The sequence below is a fragment of the Lathyrus oleraceus genome, chromosome 5, assembly GCF_024323335.1.
Source record: "Lathyrus oleraceus cultivar Zhongwan6 chromosome 5, CAAS_Psat_ZW6_1.0, whole genome shotgun sequence".
NCBI lineage: Eukaryota > Viridiplantae > Streptophyta > Magnoliopsida > Fabales > Fabaceae > Lathyrus > Lathyrus oleraceus.
In genome coordinates this window covers 186,046,999-186,069,438 of record NC_066583.1, presented here as the reverse complement: position 1 = coordinate 186,069,438, position 22,440 = coordinate 186,046,999, and the positions used below count along the sequence as shown (strand labels likewise).

Here is a 22,440-nt window from a genome sequence, read left to right as displayed (position 1 = left end):
GTGCGGAAAGTAAATAAAAGTAGTGCGAGTGCAGAAAATAAATAAAAGTAGTGCGAATGCGGAAAATAAATAAAAGTAGTGCGAGTGCGAGAAATAAATAAAGTAAAGTGAGTGCGAGAAATAAATAAAGTAAAGACAGTGCGGGAAATAAATAAAGTAAAGCGAGTGCGAGAAATAAATAAAGTAAAGCGAGTGCGAGAAATAAATAAAGTAAAGCGAGTGCGGGAAATAAATAAAGTAAAGACAGTGCGGGAAATAAATAGATAAAGGTAAGGCAATAAAAACCTACTCCAATCGGAGGATTGAATAAAATGCAAAGCGGAAATGAAAATGGCGTCAGGATTAACTTCCTTCCAAAATGCTCCAAACTCGATCACAGACTTGATTACACAATTGTGGTAACACCTCGATGTGAAACGATTACCACTTTAAAATACTGAATATATGCCTAACTGAAACTAAGTTTGCTCTAAGTTTGCCTCTGTTCTAAGTTTGGATGCTTAAACAAATGAAAACGAGTCTGTATTTATAGGCAAGTAAAATATTAGAAATGACAAGGATGCCCTTCAGTTTGAAATTGGGAGGGAAAACTTTTCCTCTTGTGGCGCCCGCCACAAGTCCATGACGCCCTCCATAAGGCCAAATTATGGCGCCTTAGTGGAAGTAGTGGGGAACATGGCAGTTGAGGGAAGTTGAGCTAGGACACGTCATGGCAGGGTCCATGGCGTCAGCCACAGTGGGAGCCACAAGTGTAAAATGCTGAATTTTAGGGGTTTTAGCTCATTTTCACTCCTTTTCTCGATCGGGGCTCCGATTAAAGTAAAAACCTGAAAACAAAGAGAAACATAGTAATAACACAACAAAATAACAATAATACAACTAAAATGCATGCGAAATCGGAGTCGAAAATACAGTGAAATTCAGTGTCATCACTCTTCCCCTCTATCAGTACACAATATTTGAATGAGAGCACCAACTTATTTTTCAACTAAGGCTTTAAACTCTATAAATACACCAAGAATATCACCTTTCTCAATAAAAAATACATCCATACTTTCCTACTTAAATCATAAATGAAAGTGAGTATGTACCTTTTATTTTCATTGAAATTTAGGATTGATAGACCCACAAATATCAGAGTGAATTAACTACAATAACTGAGATGCCTGCAAATTACTTGGGGTGAAACAAGATCTCGTTGATATTTCCCTTTGCAACAATGTTCACAAAGTTGAGTTGTTGGTTTAAAGGAGGGCAACCCTTTCACCATATCACGTTCCATTAAACTTTTCAGTCTAGTGTAGCTCAAGTACCATAACGAGAGTGCCATGATTGGGCTGCTGGCACATAACTAACTTGAAAACATGATTGAAAGACACTTGACTTTACACTAATATCAAACATACGGTTACTAATAATTAAGATTTTAAAAATAAGACAATTTTCTTTAAACACTCTACACTTGTTTTTGCTTTATTTCAACCGTTAGTCCTCTTTCCTGAAGTTTCCATATACTAAATAAATTATTTTTCAGCTCATGCACATAAAATACATCATTTAGTAAATGAATGACTCAATTTATCAAAAGTTTAACTATACATTTCCCACTAACCTTTAAAGCATAATTATTCCCTAATTTTACTTCATTTGAAAAAGAAGCATCAAAGGAGGATAATGAATGCTTTCTTCATGTCACGTGGTTGCTGCAACCTGAATCAATGAACCACATGTCTTGTGTATTTGATTTTCCATCTGATGAAAGTTATGCCATGAGCAACACTGCTTCCTCATTGGTCTCAACATAATTTGCAATGTTGTCATGTGGTTTCTTTGGGCATTCATACTAGAAATGTCCAAATTCATGATTGTAATAACATTCCACTGCTGCCTTGTCTACTCGTTGTCTACCTCCTCGGCCTTTTCCTCGAGCAAATCCAGTTCGAAAGCCACCTCTTATGCGGCCACAACCAATATTTGTCTCATCTTGAATCACTTTCAACACCCGCTCTTCATGTGAATTGTGGTCATTCATTTGTTGCGTGTGTACGAACAAACTACTTTGGAGTTCATCTACAGTCATGGAATCCAAAACATGATATTCTTCAATAGAACACACTACATAATCATACCTAGAGGTCATTGAGCGAAGAATCTTTTCAACAAAGATAAGATCTAACATTTGTTCATCGTACATTCACATCTTATTTGCAATAGTGAGAGTTCGAATAAATAATCATTAATTGATTCTCCATTCTTCATCTATAAAATCTCCTAATCACGTCGTAGGGCTTAAAGCTATGTCGCTTCATTCTAACCCTGCCTTGGTATTTCTGTTTTTCTTGTTTGATGTCTCCTTTAAAATTATTTTAAGCACAAATCAATTGATTGTTTGATAGAGATAATTCTTTCCCTTCAAGTCTTTTAGCTTAGGCTCATTCACTATTATATTCTCTAAGATTACCCGATAATCATAATACTCACTCAAAACTACTTTATATGTGTTATCAAAACGAAAAATAACTAAATCACCCATATTTTGCACATGATAAAAAATTAAAATAAAACAACTATGATAAGAAACAATTTATCATAAACATGAACATAATACTAATTTTAATAGTGAGACTTTTGTTTTAGAAAGGCCATGGATGAACGCTCGTAAACGTGGACAAAAAATCATGGTCTGTAACCCGCTACGTATTCCACACAACACCTCTTATATAATTTCCTCTCTCAATAAAGTAACCAAATATTTTTCCATCGGCCACGTGTAAAACTCACGATCCACAATTTTTATTTATTTATTTTTCAAAATATCTCCTCGTCCACTCCAAAAACGCCACGTCGTTAATTCTCCAACACTATCTTCTTCTCAAAGCTCACGTGTTCCGCTCAGGCACCGTAGATCTTATAGACGCTAGTTCTTGACCGTTGATTTTTCAAAGACGAAAATTGTGGTTACCGTAATTTTCGAATTTGAGTTAAATACTAGAACCTCAAGTTCTTATTATACCTTCTCTTTCATTCTCCAATAGATTCTTCGTCTAGATTCATCGATTCATTGATCAAAGGTACTTTGTATTAACTGCTTCAATGTTCTTTGAATTGATTAATTGATTCCACAATTTTTTCACTGATCACTGAATATAGAGAAATAGGGTTAGTTAGTTGAGTGTTGTTTTTATGAAACTTGTAATTTGAAGTAATCAATTGATGATAGATTTGAGTTTTTATTAATTTCTTTAGTTGAAGCTTGTTATTGATTCATCATCGATGTTATTTGTTGCTAGTTTAGTTAAGCAATAGATTTTATTTGATGTTATGTTCATGTATTCTTATTTTGGTATTAATATAGATGCTGAGTTGAGTGGTTAATCAAGTGATTGTTTAGGGTTTAGTGGTTGATAAGATGATTTAGTGATGCTATTAGTTATGCTCTAGTCATTTGGTAATTTAATTACATTGTGGTTGTGGTGTTGCAGGGTTTGGCATTGAGAATCTGTTATTTGAATTTGTTTATAAATACTGATTAAGTGAACCTGGTATGGGAGTTGTGACGGTTTCTAGCTCAGCTGCTCGGACTCCGCTAGGATTGAATTCTAAGTTTTCGACTCACCATTCGGTGTTGAAGAGACCGTTGACGGTAGCGTTTAAAGGAGATAAACAGAATGACATAGCTTTGGTTGCAACTCAAGAGAAAATTCCTACGCAAGATGAGACGGTCAAGACGCGCAAGAAAAGGATAGCAAAAACCAAAAAATTACCTAAGAAAGCAAGAGGTGTCTTAGTGGAGGAGACTTTTCCGTCTTCGTTGGATGTCGACTATAATGAAGCTGCTGCTATACTTGAAAATATATACAAACTTAGCCCGACATCTGATGCGTGTGATGCAGATTATATAGATAGTGAGATCAAAAGAGTCTCTCGAAGAGGTAAGAAGGTTGGTGATGCAAGTAAAGAGGAGTTAGTGAATGATAGGGTGGTTAGAACCCAGAAAACGAAAGCCAAACGGATGAATCTTGATGAGAGGATTGCACTAAAGATGGACAATGATAGTGAAGATGTCACTCCAACTCGGAAAAAAAGAAATGGCAGGAAAAGAATCGGGAAATTTGAGGAACTTCTTAGGGAGTTTTCTGTACCAGCTGATTTGGTGAGTCTGGATTGGAAAAAAATGAAAATACCTCCGGTTCTTCCTTCTTCGGAGCACACATTTTTATTCAAGCTGATGGAACCAATGAAGGTGAGCAGCTTTCTTTGATTATTCTCTTAAAATAGTTTTGATCTTTTCATTGCTAAGTGGCAAGAAAACATTCAATCTAATTGCTTAAGCTGGCAAGTCAAGGTTCAGTTGCTTCTCATGGATTTTCATGTTAACACTCTCTGAGGTCTGAGCCTGAAGGATGAACAAAGCAAAGGTCATATGATCTATGTGTTGAGAATCTACATCTTGACCTTATGATCATTTATTTATTTCATTCTGTTTAATGATGATGGCATAGTGGGACTTTGAACTCGTAAGTTAAAACCTCCTGAAAACCTAAAACCGTCACAATTAGCTAGGGATTCAAGGCTTTGGATACCATTTTGAGAACATTTCCAATATAAATTGTCACTGTTGTTAGGCAAAAACTCAGAATTTGATTCTATTTGTTTTTAAGCAATAATTGTTAATTTTCAGGCACTCCTTAAAGTGAAAGAAGATTTACAGAAGGAGCTGGCAAGAGAACCTACTGAGGAGGAAATAGGTGACGCAACAAATATGAGCACTGTTAAAGTAAAGAAAGCAATAGAGGTTGGTCGAGCTGCAAGAAACAAGCTGATAAGGGTAATTCAAATTGTTCGATTTTCTTACAGCTTGGCTTTCAGCTAGTTTAAAAGATTGGCTATATAATGTACTTAGATTTCACCCGGTTTGTAAGATTTCGGGCCAATAGCAAGCCCCATTCACCTCATGGGAATGGCTCAGGGTCTGAGGTTGTATACTCGCCTATGCTTTTGTGCCATCCTCCGACTAAACAAGCACTTTTCACCTAATGGCTCAGGACTCAAAATTTTGGGACTGATTCCCCAAGATTTCTGGGTCAAGCTATCATTTTGGTTTAACAATCAAGACATGGTTATAGATTACTGATTGTGATGGTAAATAGTTATCTTCCTATAATATTCTTTCTGAATTAAGTGGCATAAACAAGTTCTTTTGATAAGTCTTACACATATCTTCGATCAAATCTTACTATGTAGATATTTATGGAGACATTTTAATTTGTATTATGACTAAGTTACATTATTTAGAGGTTTGATTGGATGTATGTGTAGAATTTTTACATTTGCAGTGCATAGTTTTTAAACTCGCTAATTTTAATTATGTATTATAAATATAATTTGAGGTGGAATTGAAATTAGTTTTTGGTTTTTGGAATGAGTAAGTTATATCAATAATTAAGAAATGGTGGTCATATGATCTTTTGCAGCACAATCTCCGACTTGTCTTGTTCGTGATCAACAGATATTTTTCAGATTTAGCCAATAGCCAAAGGTTTCAAGATCTTTGTCAGGCCGGAGTTAGGGGACTTATAACAGCAGTTGACCGTTTTGAGCCAAACCGGAGATTTCGACTTTCAACCTATGGTTTGTTTTGGATAAGACATGCTATCATTCGTTCCATGACCCTCTCAAGCTTCTCACGTGTTCCTTTTGGACTTGAGTCGGTATGTGTTCTTCCTCTTACACATGCTGACTAATATTTTTGGTTTAAGCAGCATATGCTTCAATTATTTGTTATGTATTATTCATGTTAGCAGCGCAGCATCCTATTATATTTTCATTGTCAACTTCTTTTTTATTCCTAATCAATCTATTATTCAAATAACAATTTTTTCTTTGTCCAATAACTGGTAGACTATACAAGATTTCATCCTAGGATATTCAAAGAAAATATGGCTATTGAGAAACATAGGAAATAAAAAAAAATGAACTTGGTTAATTTATTTCACCAAACCTGGTATCTTTAATTTTTGTGCAGGTTAGAGCAGATATCCGAAGAGCTAAGATTGAGTTAACATTCGAGCTTCAGAAGCCCCCAACAGAGGAAGAAATAATAGAAAGAGCTCATATATCCCCTGAAAGATACCGTGATGTAATGAGGGCATCAAAACCCTTTCTTTCATTGCATGCAAGACATCTAACAACGCAAGAAGAGTTTATCAATGGCGTCATTGATGATGCTGGTGTTGATGGTGATAACAGGAGGCAACCTGCTCTACTAAGGCTTGCTCTTGATGATGTGGTAACAGCTCTAACCTAAGTCTCTGTTTGATACTAGTACTATGTTACAACAGGCCATTCTATTCAATTTTATTATTTGAACAATGAACATAATTCAATTTGTTTGATGAGTTGCTATAATTGGTTAAATTTTGCCATTGTCACACTCTGCAACTAATGTTAGATTTTTGTTGTTGTTTTCTAGCTTGATTCACTGAAGCCAAAGGAAAACTTGGTGATCAGACAGAGATTTGGACTTGATGGTAAGGGTGACAGAACTTTGGGAGAAATTGCCTCAAACTTGAACATCTCTAGGGAAATGGTGAGAAAACACGAAGTCAAGGCTCTCATGAAGCTCAAGCATTCAGCTCGATTGGATTATCTTCGTCGTTATGTTGTATAAATCGGCTAATTCATATGACTCCATTACAGAAACACATATGCTTGCGTTACATAGTCACATAATTTAGTGATGATTTGCATCACCGGGATACCGACAGTCATAATTCGTAAGTAATTTGTACACTAGATTTGAAATTGTTCAATGTACATAACCACCTATACACGTTACTTGTAATGCGTCTTCTTTTGATGAAAATACATTCTACAATATACAATAAGTTGTAATGGTTAATCTCTCCTATATATGGTTAATTTAACACAACTTGCACAATGATTTATTCAGTTGGTGTCTTTTATATGATGAAGAAAGAAATACAGCAAGCATGCATTTGAAAAGATTCATAATCACTTTGGTCATCTGAAATATTGTTTTCCCTGTATAATGTTTACTCCATCAGAACAATTGTTTTCTAGTGAATATTTTTACCACGGTCAATTGTGACAGAGAGAAACACCTCCTCTTAATAATGTTTTTATGCAATAAATATTATATTTGATGAACATTATTTACCCGTTATTTACCAGCTAAACTCTACAAGTTGTAGATTACAGATAAGCTTTCGAAGCAGCTAAAATTTCTTTGATAGTGACAAGAATAGTTTGAAAATAGGCCACCTTTGGCTTATCTTTGAATGAAAGGATGCTAAGAGAAAAACCCAGCATTTGAGCAATCATGTCTTGTCGTCTTCTAACAGATGGATTTATTACGACTGATGATCTGCTCATAAACTTCCCCATATTTAAGAAGAAAAAACACATTCAAGAAAATCACAGTCCTTAGGTTACATCTGTAAAATGTTATCAATTCATCAACATACATAACATGATAAAGAACGTTAGAAAATCTTTAGGGCCCTTGATCAAAGATAAATCTTCATCTGCCACCACCTTTGAAATTCATCTTCTCAAAACCTCTTCAATAATGCAAAACAAAAGAGGTGACAAATGATCTCCTTGTCCTAATCATCTGCCTTACCGTTGACATAAAGAGAATTTCTTAAAACACCTTATATATTATTGGGAATTTTTTAAAACACCTTATATATTATTAGTGTTCAAATTAAAAATATTAAAATACTTACAGATTTCGGAGATGCATCTCCAGACTCTAAGTTTACGTTAAAAAATTTCGGAGATGCATCTTCGAATGTATTTCAAAGATGCATCTTCAGAAGATATTGAAACTTAAATCGCGTGAGAATCATTCTCCTTCCTCATTTCTAAAAAAAGGTAAAAAAAATTCAAACTCAAGAAAATTTTCATCACTCAAGTGCAAAATCAAACAATCAGACTCAAAGGTTCTTCAATCAACATCAAATACATCAGAGGCATCATCCAACATTGAAGTAAACTATGAATTTATAAGTTTTTAATGTTTTGAAAACTTTTTTTGAATTTATGTAAATGAGTAGAAATTGATGATTTAGGTAAGAAATGAATAGAAATTGCATCGATGATACTTTATACATTGCCGCCATTGAAGGACCTGAAAAGTTGTAGAAAATTCCGGAGATACATCTCCGAAATTTTCAATGTTTAATCTCACAGTAATCGGAGATGCATCTCAGAAAGTTATCAGTATGTTTTTTTCTTCTAATTTTCTTTCTTGTAATGTTACTTGTACTAATTGTCTGGTTTACTTACAGGCATTATGACTGATAAAGACAATAGACTGAGGCACAGGAGAATTGCACAATATGCATCAGTGCGGAGGGAGAATAGTTAGGTTTTAGAGGCTCATGTTCACTCTAGCCAAGCAGAGGCATTTATTTTTGGGGCTCATGCTTCTCAATCTTCTTCTTCCCGTAGGATACTGGTTTCACCTACCGACACATCACTCCCTTCATCCCCTCGCAAGAGATAGGTTTCACCTATTCAAGCGCCAGAGATACCCGAGTCACTGAAGGCATCTGAGGCACTAGTGCCACCTCCAAATGATGATGCTTCTGAGCTAGTGTCATCTCCGACTGGTGGGCTAGTGCCACCTCCAAATGATGAGACTGTTGAGGATGATGAGCCAGAGCCATCTCACGCATTTGGAGGAGGTCATGTAGAGGTGTAAGCCCTAGATGACCAATACTTTTGGTACTTGTATCGAATTATTTATTAATAATAAAAGGCTTTTTCTTTATTATGTTTGTTTAATAAAGTCCCTAGAATAGCTAGTCTGTTTAATGTATCAAGTGTGACTTAATCATGAGATCCCATTAAACATTAGGACATTATTCTTAAAGTATCCGTAGTCGAGCTTTATTATGAAGTGGGATAACATTAAAGCATTAAGACTATTATGTATATAGACTGATGATCACATCTCATGGATCATGGATAAGGAGTTATCAAGTCTTAAACATAGGTATGAATATTAAGAGTAATATTTATGTTGGATTGACCCGCTATGAGAATACTATATAGAATGTTATGCAAAATGTCATAAGTTATTCTCATGGTGATAATGGTGTATACCACCCTTCGACCTGAAACCACTATGGACCCTAGATGTAGAGTCGAGTGCCTTATTGCTGATCAAACATTGTCCGTAACTGGATGACCATAAAGACAGTTGATGGGTACTCCACGAAGCATGCTGAGGGACATGAGTGACCTAGATGGAATTTTCCCATCCTGCGTAATAGGATAAATGTCTACGGGTCCAATATTGAACTGGACAAGGATGACACAATCTATGCCTTGTGTTCAATATAGACACAAGGGCAAAAGGGTAATTATATACATAAGTATTATCACAAAAGGATTTGTCAGATCACATGACATTTTCGTGTCTTGGGTAGCAGTGATGTGTTGCTAGATACCACTCACTATTTATTATGTTAAATACGTGATTTAATATAATTGCTAATGTCGCGAAAAACTACAGGGTCACACACAAAAGGACGGGTTGATGAGAGATAGAGTAACTAAGGAACACCGTAAGGTACGGTGCACTTAAGTGAATTGTAGAACATCGTAAGGTACGGTGTACTTAAGTAGAATACGAAATATGGTAAGGTACCACACGCTTAAGTGATTTTGGCATATCATAAGATATGGGTCACATACACTTAAGTGGGCTTTTTAGCTTGCAGCCCACACAAGTGGTTCTATAAATAGAACCCTTGTGCAGAAGCATTTGTGTAGTTGTAATTTCGTCTCTCTCTCTCTCTCTCTCTCTCTCTCTCTCTCTCTCTTTCTCTCTCTCTCTCTCTCTCTCTCACTCACTCAAAGCCTTCATTCGTAGCAGCTAGCACTGAGATTGAAGGAATCCGTTCGTGTGGACTGAGTAGAGGCGTTGTCACCATTCAACGTTCGTGATCGTCCCTAGATCTGCATCAAAGGGTTCAATCGCCACAAGAGGTAACGATTCTATCATTGATCACGCCCATTTGTAAGGATCACTAAAGGAGAAATTTTTAAATTCTGCTGCGTTTTGGATCGATATTCTCTATCAGTCACTACTGCCTTTGTACCCATACCATATTGTCAGACTTATCTGGAATGAAAAGGTAACATTAGTTGGATTCATTCTTTTTAATTTACGTTTATTATTATATTACAAGTTTCTGACATTGATTTATTTTTCCACAGGATCGCGATTCGCTGAATTTTATTAACCACAGGCGAAAGATTACTGAATTGTCTTAGTCGAATGAGGAGTGGTTTCATGAAGTTTTGTCCATATTTGGAATGAAGGACTTGTGCATGAACGGTTATATCACGGTCAACCACAGGATGCTTAATGCATTTGTGGAGAGATGGCACACCGATACCTCGTCATTTCATCTCCTGCTTGGTGAGATGTCTATCACACTCGACGATATGTTTGTAGCGGTAAATTCGTGATCATCAAGCTATGGATAAGCTAGAGATCAATAAAACCAGAGTCGCCGCCGCACTTTTATTGTTTCCAAGGGAAAAGGGAAAAAGTACGAACAAAACCCAAAAGTAAGAAGTTTTCAAATCAAAACTAATAAAATGTCAGAGATTACAGGTAAGGGGGTCGGTTACACAGAGGGAAGGTGTTAGCATCCAAAGTGTCCTTGGTACTCCTAGGGAGCCCTTTTTGTGTGCATATGTGTTTTTATACAAAGTGATGTTTACAAACAAATAGAATGGGGGGATGAGAAAAGAATTCATTAATTATATTTTTGTGTTTGACAAGACCTTCGGATTTGTTCCTACGTACCAACATAAAAATGAGGGATCAAAACCTCATAGTTTGTGATACAAATTTCAAAGTGGATGCATTGCTTTTAACAAAATTTAAGTTTGAAAGGGACAAAGGCCTAAAAATGGTTTGAATGAGTTAGTTCTTTTTTGGATTTTTGAAATTTTAAGTCAAGTATAATTAAGTTTATTTACAAGTTTGATTTAAGAAAAGAAGTTTGAAAATGCAATGGCATAAGGCCAAAGTTTCTATCTTTTTGCAAAGTGGTCAAGGTTTAGAACAAAACAAGTTCAATCAAAGACGACTTTAAAAAGGGAGGGAGAGATTTTGAAATTTAAGAAATGGGGAGAAGATGAAGAGACTAATCCTATGCACAAAATTAAAAGTTAAGAGTTGAAAAGATCTTACCGATGGGTAGCAATCCAATAGGCAAGAATGCCATATAGAAACCCAAATTCCCTTGGATATTTAGAATCAAGCAACACACAAATGCATAATTATATTATCTTGAAGAGCAAGACATCAAATAAAGATAGCCACATCCAAGCTTAGCCACTCCATGATCTTCTTCAAATTAGCCCATGCAACAGATGAATTCCATAAGTCACAGGTTCAAAATAACAGCTTCACAATGATCATGTTGCAGATGAACTCCAAGGGATCTTGAATGATGTATCAAATGAAGTTTCAAATTGCAAGCACTTGGTTACACAAAAGTTGGCATTGGCCAAGTCCTTTAGCATAGGAATGTTACCTAAGTTCTAAGTCCATTTGTCCAAGATCAAGCCAACAGTCCACACAAAAGTTCTTTAGGGTTTTTGTTGTTATTATGCATATTAATGGTCAAAGACCACACAAACAAGCAAAGTATACATAAACAAGATATATCATACAATATGGTCCAAATGGACAAAGTGAAAATTGCATTAACATAAACAATTAGAATGGTATAATAATGACAAATAAATAAAGACTAAAATTAAATGACATTAAAATAAATGGCTTGAAATTAAAAGTTAGTTGTGAATGAGTTAGAAGTTAGTATTGTTTCGCTTTTGCTTTTCATTTTTTAAAAGTCATTCTTTGGAGAACACTCAACCCACTTATCATAAGCATGGATCCTTGAGCCAAGACATCTTCCAAAGGAAGGAAAAAAGGCCAAGTTTCCACACAATACCATGAAAATTTAGCGCTATGTTACAATCTCACTAACTAGAATGCTATGCCTTTTATGTCACAAATTTAGCGCTATGTTATGCAATCGTAATTGGACTTATGTAGAAGTCACAACTATTTGAGGCCGAGCAATAGAATTTTGGTGTTAATGCATGTTAGAGACATAGTATAATCTACTATGCTCATGAAACATACCACACACAAAGAGAATATGCAAAAGAGGTGGCATAATCTCATCCATACTTATGTTGATTTTTCAATCAACTAGCCTTAGGACTTTGAGATATCATAGGCCAAATGAGATGAATGCATAAAGAATGGGAATGAGATGAAGAGGGAAGGGAATGGATCAAAACTCAAATTGGTCAAAGGAGGACTTTTACCAAATTAATATCATCCATTCATTTTGGGAGATGGAATGTACATTCCATCAATCCCCTAAATTCAATGATATTAACTTGAAAGAGTCAAATCAACCTTGACCAAGGCCCAACAACAAGAGTCAAACTCAAACAAGTCATCACAATGGGCCAACACAATTAATTGATATTTATTCAAATTAAAAAGACTAAAATAATACATTTAAATTAAATATGGTTTGTCAAATTCCTAAAACCTCATCAAAATACCAAAGAAATGACTATGAGATTTATCATAGGTCAAACAAGGTCAAAGGACCTTGGAGAAAAAATTTCAGAATTTTTAAAGACTTAAAAGTATTTTTAAACAATAAAAAATAATCACAAAATCAATTAAATCATGAAAAATATTAATAATGATCCAAAAAATAATTTAAATTCAAAATATGAAAGAGGAAATTATTTGAAATTTTTTGGTGAAACTCATATTTTTTGGATCAATATTAAAATTAATATGAATTAATGAAAATAAAAGGAATAAAAGAAAATCAGAAAATAACAAAAAAACGAGGACCACTTGATCTGCCTCATTAATTGAGGTGGCAGATCAAGTGGTGGAGAACACGCGTTCCATGGTACGCGCTAGTCAACTCATCCACACGCCTGGTATTCATAATGAGCGCTCCAGATTAAAATGTTTTAAAACAAATCAATGGCTCTGAACACTTCCAACTCATCGCCGGAGTCCAAAGAGGACATGATCTGAAAGATAAAATGGTGTAAATCACGAATATCACCTCAATTTTAACTAACTCCACATATATAGAAAGATGTGAGGAGTTGAATTTTGAGGTGCATCAACTGAGTTGCTTCAATTTGACCTCTAAGCAACTCAATCTTCTTGCCTACATTTGTAGGACTTCAGACAACCAAAGATCCAAGAGAATTAAGTAGAATTGAGTGAGAATCGAAGAGATGAAGTTTTCTGAAAATTACCTTCAATGCTATGCAGTTCTTGATGTTTCTTGCTCCAAACACGATCTGATCACACTTGAGAAGCTAGCAGGAAGTGATTAGAGAGGTTGCAAGGCTTTGGATCCTGGAGTTCTTGAATCTCCAACAATTGAGATTCAAATTGAAATTTCTCAGGTTTTCCTTTAGAATGGGAGGGTTTCAATATGGGGCAAAGCTAGCGCGCAAAGTGTTCTTCAAATGAGCTCAGAGGCCTTCTATTTATAGCCAAATGGAATGATATTTGCACACTTCAAAATCTGTCCAAAATTGGCAATGTGGATGGCACGAGCGCATGGGTATGTACAAGCCCATGATGCAATGCAATAAGGTCCAAAATGATTCCAAATGATGTTTGAATGAAGCTTGAATGGCAAGGCATTGTGAATTGATGTTTGTGCCATTGATTCTTTCCAATGATGCAGCCCTGTTAAAGCCATGCACAAACTTAGCAATCTTTGTCCAAAATGCATGAACTTGGGTTCTTTGAAAAGCTTGGATCAAGGGGAACAAGTTTGATGTTAAACACTTTTTCATTTGGAGCTTGGGTCATGGTGAATTTTGAGGTGGAAGTTTGGAAATTTCAACATGTTGAAAAATTTTCTAAGTGTCAAGCCATATACCTCAACATTCCACCTTACTTAACTTTTTATGTGAGCTTCAAATGAGAAAAGTGTCTTCATCAAAGTTTTATCTCTTTCAAATACCTTAAAAATGGTCACAAATTTCATGTAATTTGGATTTAGAATGATAGAGTTATGCATTTTTGAAGTTTGGAAAAATCACTTGTTCAATGGTATAGGTCAAAAATGACCTATAATGTAACCTCATATCACATGCTCATAAAAGTTGAATTTGCTTTCACTCCAAACATCAAACTTGAATTAGGCATCTTGAATTTAATTTTGAAACTTGGAAATATTTCATCTCATAAAAATTGAGCAAGTTATGGCCTTGGGAAGTTGACTTTCAAATTAGGGTTTAGACAAAATGACCTATAATGTTTCAACATAGAAAATGATTTTCCAAGCAAAACTAGCTCTAGGTCTCAACATGAAAAGTGTTTAGAATGCCATTTAGAGTAACTTTTCTCTTGGAATAATTTTCATATGGTGAAAATTGTAGGAGATAGGGTCTAGGGAGACCTGGTTTTGATTAAATGAATTCATCTGGCCAACCACTATCAACCAACTTGCTAACCTTCAATTCTATTGACTTTCTAGGATCATAGTAGATCATATATGCATAAGATGATGAATTTTAAAGTGTCCTTTGAGAAACTTGATCAATTGGTGAGATAGCTTGTTGGAGAAGTTACTCAAGATACCCAGTCAAACTAGGGTTTCCAAGGCAAATCACCTCCAAACTCTTGAAGAAAATTTGATCAATATATCATGTAGGAATCAATGGAACTCATATATGATGCTCATAACCATTCTTGGATCAATTCATGGTTGTGCTCTTTGTCATGAGGGTCTCAAACCCTAGATATGAACTTGATAGATCAATGGAGATCATGCCCTACCTACAAAGGAGTTAGGCAAATGCAAAGACATATTTTTGGTATTTTGGTTAGTAAAATGATAATATACAAGTATGATACAATCACATAGTGCTTGGTGATCTCTCCCAAAACAAACTCAATGAAAGAGGGGTAAGGAGGATGCCAAGGTATGATCCCACTGCTAATGCTTATGATGAAATTGCATGAGGGATCTTAGGTTCAAAATTGGGGTCTTACAATGTCGTGTTTGCTTCATCTTCCAATCAGGGGGAACTTCTAGACCATGAGAGGATTAGACAAGACGAGACACTCAAGATGATGGTAGAATATCTAGGAGTTTACCCAGAGGATGCCATGCCGGAGATGGAAAAAACCATAGGGGATAAGCTAGGTTTGAGTTCCTGAAAAAGGTATATACATATGAGATACTTAAAGCACATGAGGCTAGAGTGGATGACGAACAGGTAGGGCTCCATAGAGCGTATGCTATGAGAGCATACATGCTAAATTTGGTTGGCACTGCAATATTTATGGACAAGAGTGCAACTTATACAGATGCCGTCTACCTGCGATGTTGTTACCTTGAATTTTCGACACCAACCTTGATTGTAAGAATTTGGAAAATTTTGGAGACTTTGATGATTTGGGTTCTCCTTAGGTCGAAATAGTCATTCAACCATGAGATCAAGCATGTGTTTTGCGACAAACTGATTCCTCGGATGATGTTGGTGACTTTGATCGAATTTCCAAGCAGTTAAAGACCAATGAATGAATCGTTTTTGGACTTAGTGAAATTCCAAGTTTTAATATTTGATGTTACTCCACACAGTCGAACGGGGCAAGCAGATAAGGTCAAACAATTATTCTAAGACACGTGGAAGCTTGTTAAGAGCGAAAATTGCATGGAGACGAAGACATGACATTATTTGATGTGTCGACCGTTGCAGACATTTATGTTAGGACTAGTATATAAGTAGTGTTCACTTGTAGTTTTAGGCATCTACAATTTTACACAAATTCTAAAAACTCGAAGTATCCAAATGTTTAGTGAGAAAAGAGTATTCTGATAATGTATGTATTTGCATTCCATTTTATGAATTAAGTTCTTTGCTTTCAAGTCATTTATTTCTTTTGCAGTTATTTTCAAATCTTTTACTTTTGAAGTTAAATTCAAATATGTTTTGAACTCATAACTTTTGCACAATATATCCTAGGATATTTTCGAGTTTAATCCCTTAAGTGAAATTAAACTTGTTCTTGTTTACCAAATTTCACAGTAAATAAATTAGCACGCCCAGTGGCACTCTTTGTGCGAAAGTTTACTTTTTTTTCTTTCTAAAGTTCTTCATTTGTGAAACTTCTCAAATTTGTGAGTGTACGTGAGATTGAGGAGTGGTAGAATAACCAAAAATACGTTAGAAAATAAAAAAGGAAATACGTTAGAAGAATGGAGAATCCCATAAATAATAACAATGGAGAACAATCGTCGAATAACACGGGAGAAGGCACGGTCGCTGCAAATTTGACTGAAGCAATTCCCTTTGTAGTCAATACGACGGCCATGTCGTCGACTACGCAATAAGGGGTGGTATTCTCCCCATCAATAATACAGAGTCACCCTATGACTCATAAGCCACCCATGGCAAGTGACTTCAGGCCTTTTGCCACAAGTTTCACAATGCCCATGCTTGGCTGGGAACGACCTTATGGCTTGCCAACTTCAACGATGGAAGGTTTGAATATGAATGCTTCGACATTTGCTGACAACGTGGCGACTGCATATTCTCCACTATTGGCATAAGGACCAACTATAAGTAATCATGGTTGAACCATGTAACCCCAAGTGGGGATAGGATTCGGTTCCCAAGCAGTGCCGACTTTCACCATAAATTTTGTGATGCCAATGAGACACCAAATGGACGAAAATAACCATGATATGGTTAACTTGCTTACCCAACAAATGGGTATTATATTAAACTCTTTGATTCAAAATACAAATCATAATTCAGTAATTGGCGAATCAAATGAATCGAATTGTCGATTTCTTTGGCGTCCCTCAAGTGCAAGTTCGACCAACTGTACAACCCTAGGTGGCTAGGCCGATTCAATATGAGGGAATAACTCTTAAAGAAAGCACAGTTAATCAGGGCCAACAATTTATGCCCCATGTAGTCGAATAAGAAAGGTCTAGAGAAGTTAATCGTCTGCTAGTCTTAGTGGTTAATCAAAACCAGGACACTGACCAAGTGGTCCAACAAGTTCGACAAGAAAACATGGTAGGGGAGAATAATCTTGCAGCCATAATCGAAAGAATAATGGCACAAAATGGTATGAACCTAGGTCTGCAAAGACCAAATTATACATCCCTATTGTTAGAGTACGTGTTATAGACATAACTTCCAAGGGGTTGGAAAGTTCCTTAGTTCACCAAATTTTCTGGTGACACTAATGAATCAATAGTCGAATATATCGCTTGATATTTGACTGAAGCGCATGATATAACAAATAACGAGAATTTAAGCATGAGATATTTCGCTAGTTCTCTTATAAAAAATGTGTTTACATGGTTTACAATGCTTCCTGCACATTCCATTAATGATTGGACTCGTTTAGAAATATTGTTCCATGAACAATTTTATATGGGGCAATCTAAAGTCATCCTGAAGGAATTGTCAAGCGTGAAGCAAAAGTTCACTGAATCGATTGACGATTACCTAAATTGGTTCAGATTTTTGAAAGCAATGTGCTTTACCCAAGTTCCTAAGCATGAATTAGTCGAGATGGAGGCTGGGGGTTTATATTATTCCATCAGAAAGAAATTGGGCACATAATATCTGAGGGATACGGACCAACTGTTGGATAGAGTTTGACAAGTCGAACTGTTGAAGGCTGAGAAATCCAGAGTGAACAAAAATAAAAAAGAAAGAGTGGCTTATGTCGACATGGATGATAATGATCTGGGTTCAGATGTTGAATATAATCATGTTGAAGAGAACGAGGTCGATTTGGATGAGTTGAAGCCAGGACCCCCCATATGTGTGTAAAATTGTTGCACCATCAAAAGGAAAGAACTTTGTTGAGCCTAAAAAGAGTGACAAATTCCCCAAAAAAATCAATACTTTCAATGTGACCAATTATGATGAGATCTTAGATCTATTGGTTGTAGATGGACAAATCCTAGTTCCAGAGGGTTTAAAAGTGTCACCCTTAGAACAAAGAAAGAAAAGAGGTTTTTGCAAATATCAAAATTTTTTGGGGCATAAAACTTCGCAATATTTTCTTTTCAGGGATCTTGTCCAAAGTGCTTTAAATGACAGAAGGATAAAGTTTTCTAAGAGTAAGGCGTCTATGAAGATTGATTTTGATCCACTTCAGGTCGAAGAAGCCTGCTATGTTGAACCGGTGGAGATTAACATGGTCGAAATTACTAAAGATTTTGACATGGAGGTTGAAGAAGACGTTGTCGAAAGCAGCGAGAATCAAATGAAATTTGTCTACCCCAAAACTGAGGAAAGTCTGGTCGACTTCCTTCATCGCTATAAGGCTAAAGAATCGGAGGTGATGCTCTGCCCAAGATGCAGTACAGTCTTCGACAAAAAGGATGCTAAAGAGGTAGAGAATGCTAGACAGGCGCAACCGAAAGGGAAATGGAAGAACAACAAACCTCAATTCTACTTTGAGAAAAGGGAGTCCCCCGGAAGTAGGGCTGGAAATGAACCAAACCAACTCGAAAATAGTTCGAGACTCGATTCGATAATTAATTCGTTGGACTTGGTTCATGAACCAAATGAGTCGAACTTGAGCTCAAAACTAAGTTCGTAAAATAAATGAGCTGAACTTGAGCTATGTATAGTTCGACTCGTTAGGTTCATGAGTCGACTCGGTTATATATATATATATATATATATATATATATATATATATATATATATATATATATATATATATATATATATAATATTTTTAAATCATATATCTCAATAGTATCATTTAAAAAAATAATGTATAGATTTTAACCTTTTAACTTATCAAATTAAATATTTTAAAAAATACTTGTGACATTTTTTTATACAAAGTAAAATACTTCTAACTCAAAAAAAAAACATAATGCACCGTGGCTTTTAATTTTAAAGTGCCATTTTAAACTACTTCTAAATTTGTTTTTTAAACTACCACTTTAAAAATAACGTTTTTTAAATATTGGACCATTTATATGATTTAATTTGTATCCTTTTATATTATTTTTGACTTTATTATTATTATTAACTATTTTTAAGATTTTAAATATGCCCATTTATTAGTATTGCATTTTCCAAAAGCAAAACCTTTAGTATTCCTTTTTAAATTTTAGATTTTAAAGAACTTCATTCATCCTTCATATTACGTATTTTCAGTCTTTGTTCTCTATTCTGAAGAAAAAAAACTTTAACTCTTTCTTCCAGATTCAACAATTTTTTTCAATAGAGATAAATATTATTATTCTCATCATCTGATTGTTTTAGTAGCTTTGTCATATGTTCTTCCTGTATATAATGAACTATAACTCTGTTATGAGGATTTTATTTATTTTCTTTATTTTGTATATGTTTTTTCTGAATCTATTTTTCTTGGTTTGAACTAAATATATAACTCTGTTATGAGAATTTTTTTATTATGTTCTATTTAAAAAATTTAATGATTTTTTTAATGGAACTTGTGGTTTTATTTATTTTTCTATTGTAGATATGTCATACAGTTCCTCACTTGAATCATTGGGAGATTCACAATCACCACCAAAAGATGGAGAAAAGTGTTTAAATGTATTGAATCCTATCATTGATTTAAATGCAAATACTAATGAAGAACCACTAACAAATGAATCAACACCGACAAATGAAGTTGTGAATGAAGAAAATGTTAAGAGCAGTGACATTGTTATTCAAAAGTCCAAGAGGAAGAAAACTTCTCTAGTTTGGGATCACTTCAAAAAAGTGGAATTAAAGAATGGAAAAAAATGGCAATGTATACACTGTAAAAACAATTATTCTGTTGTTGCTAGTGGATCAACCAGTCATTTGATGAGGTATTTAAAACAAACATGTCATGTTTACAAGAAGCTAGTAGCACAACAAAAAAAATTAAACTTTCAGCCAACAAAAAGCAAGATTGATGAGAAGCTTTATGGACCACTACTAATGAATTCAGGAGGTAAATATGACCATGAAAGACAACGAGAAGCCACTGCACATTGGATTATGATGCATCAACATGCATTTAGTATTGTTGAGGAAGAAGGTTTTCATTTTATGATGAAGTGTTCTAATATTTCATATGAGAAAATTAGTCGAAAGACATTGAAGAATAATTGTATTGCTGTTTATGAAGCTGAAAGAAAAAAGTTGAAGTCTACTTTAAGGACAGTAAATAAGATTTGTTTGACCACTGATTTATGGAAGTCACAAAATCATAAGATAGAATACATGGTGTTAACTGGCCATTTCATTGATGCTGACTGGATTTTGCAGAAACGCATTCTTAGTTTTGTTCATGTTCCTCCTCCTCGGCGTGGTGTTGATATTGCTGATGCTATCTTCAAATGTCTTAAAGATTGGGGTATTGAAAATAAAATATTTAGTGTGTTAGTGGATAATGCACATTACAAAGATAGATGTTTGAAAGAGTTAAAAGTTATGATTTTAAGGCACCAGAAATTAGTGTTAGATGGAAAGTTATTTCATGTGCGTTGTTGTGCGCATATACTAAATTTGCTTGTTCAAGATGGTATTGGGAAAATAGCAAAAATAGTTGAAGACGTGCGTGAAAGTGTGAAGTTCATCAATCAGTCTGAAGCAAGGTTGCAAACATTCTCACAAATAGTTCAACAACTAAAGCTTGGTGGTAAAAAATTAATTCTTGATTGCCCTACTCGTTGGAACTCCACCTATCAAATGTTGTCAGTTGCAATGCAGTTCAAAGAAGTCTTCCCTTATTTTCAAGATCGAGAACCAAGCTATACAACTCTTCCAAATGATGATGATTGGGAAAAGGTTGAAAAAGTTTCCAAGTTGCTAGAGGTATTTAATGTTGTTACAAATATTATTTCAGGTAGTGAATATCCAACTGCTAACTTATATCTTGCTGAGGTATTTCGAATCAAACTAGTTTTAGATCAAGCTATCCAAGATGAATATGATTTTATGAAAGAAATGGCAAAAGTGATGAAGGGAAAATTTGACAAATATTGGAGCCAATGTAATCTTGTTATGTCGCTTGCTTCTGTTTTGGATCCTAGGATCAAAATGATGGGTGTTAACATGTGTTTTCCCTTAATTTATCCGGAAGTTGAAGCTAGAAAAAATATAGAAAATGTGCGTATCGCGCTTGATGATATGTACAAAGAGTATGCTGATATACTTAGTGAGCATAGTGAAGAAGGATCTAGTAGAAGTCGTGTTGATCAAAATGGCCTTATTTTGGAGTCACAAAAATCCTCAGGGTGGTCATTGTTAATGAATTATGTCGAAGAACAACAAACAATTCCTGCTGTAAAATCTGAAATTGAAGAGTATTTGAATTAGCCAACTTACAAACCTAAAGATAACGGCCATATGTCATTTTGTGCCTTGGAATGGTGGAAATTGAATTGTGGAAAATATAGAGTGTTGTCCCATATGGTGTAGCGGTGTATTCGTCACTTTATGATTTATTGATTAAACCAAAAGCAAAGCATACAAAGAATCGAGTCGCCACCGCACTTTTATTTATCCAAAGGAATGGCTAAAAAGCGAACAAAAGCCTAAGAAGTTTTACACATAGAAAACTAATGAAAAAGGTCAGAGATCTGGGTAAGGGGTTAATTACGCAATGGGAAGGTGTTAGGCACCCAAAACGTCCTAGGTACTCCTAGGGAGCCCTTTTCACAACTTGTTGTACGAAATGTTATTTGTTTATGAGATATTTATTGTGCAAACGTTGATTGAGGGGATGGGAAAAGAATGTACAAGTTATTATTTTTGTGTTTGAACGGATGAACCCGTTGCCTACGTACCTTTCCATGGAAGGTAAGGATCAAAACGCCGTAGTTCGGCTAAAAGATTTCCAAAATATGAGTGGGTTGATTTTAAACAAAAGCCCTAAGGTCTTTCATTATCCACGGGAGAAAACTCAACCTATACAACCACAAGTCCACCATGTGAGAAAAACTTCAACTTGCTAGTGAGGGACCATGCCCTATAATAAGCAAGGAAGTCTTACAATTCAATCACTAAGGACAAAGGTGAGATTTACATCAACCACTAAGATAATTGAGATCTATGGCTAATGTATGAAAACTTATCAAGAATGGACAAAGCCACAAAAACAATTGAATGAGTGGAATTAATCAATTAGAATTTATTCACAAAAGATGGTCAAAGTGTGATTAGAATTCAATTTAAAAGAAGTATTGTGAAAATGAAGTTTGAAAAATCAGAGGCTTAGGGCCTAGGTTTCTAATTTGAAAAGAAGTGAAAAATGTTTGCACAATAATTTTCCAGTTTTGGGTTAACATGCAAATGGAGGTTTAAAGAAACAAAAGG

The 22,440-nt window shown here is 35.1% G+C and overlaps 2 protein-coding genes across 2 annotated transcripts; both read left to right on the top strand.

Moving 5' to 3' along the window:
* Positions 1 to 2,905: 2,905 nt before the first annotated feature.
* Positions 2,906 to 6,947, top strand: LOC127082206 (RNA polymerase sigma factor sigE, chloroplastic/mitochondrial). Its single transcript, XM_051022444.1, has 6 exons — positions 2,906 to 3,071; positions 3,483 to 4,243; positions 4,682 to 4,828; positions 5,475 to 5,711; positions 6,026 to 6,289; positions 6,473 to 6,947. The coding sequence occupies exons 2-6, from the start codon at positions 3,545 to 3,547 to the stop codon at positions 6,668 to 6,670; spliced, it is 1,545 nt and encodes a 514-aa protein (XP_050878401.1). The 5' UTR covers positions 2,906 to 3,071; positions 3,483 to 3,544; the 3' UTR covers positions 6,671 to 6,947.
* A 12,661-nt stretch (positions 6,948 to 19,608) lies between these two features.
* Positions 19,609 to 21,441, top strand: LOC127079611 (zinc finger BED domain-containing protein RICESLEEPER 2-like). Its single transcript, XM_051019991.1, has one exon. It carries the CDS (start codon positions 19,609 to 19,611, stop codon positions 21,439 to 21,441), a length of 1,833 nt encoding a protein of 610 aa, XP_050875948.1.
* The last annotated feature ends 999 nt before the right edge of the window (positions 21,442 to 22,440 follow it).

Bases quoted from the DNA above. Each gene is read 5' to 3' on its own strand.
- LOC127082206 (XM_051022444.1), top strand. From the start codon at position 3,545: ATGGGAGTTGTGACGGTTTCTAGCTCAGCTGCTCGGACTCCGCTAGGA. The intron at 4,244-4,681 runs GTGAGCAGCTTT...GTTAATTTTCAG, and splicing joins AGCTGATGGAACCAATGAAG to GCACTCCTTAAAGTGAAAGA. The intron at 5,712-6,025 runs GTATGTGTTCTT...ATTTTTGTGCAG, and splicing joins TTCCTTTTGGACTTGAGTCG to GTTAGAGCAGATATCCGAAG.
- LOC127079611 (XM_051019991.1), top strand. From the start codon at position 19,609: ATGTCATACAGTTCCTCACTTGAATCATTGGGAGATTCACAATCACCA.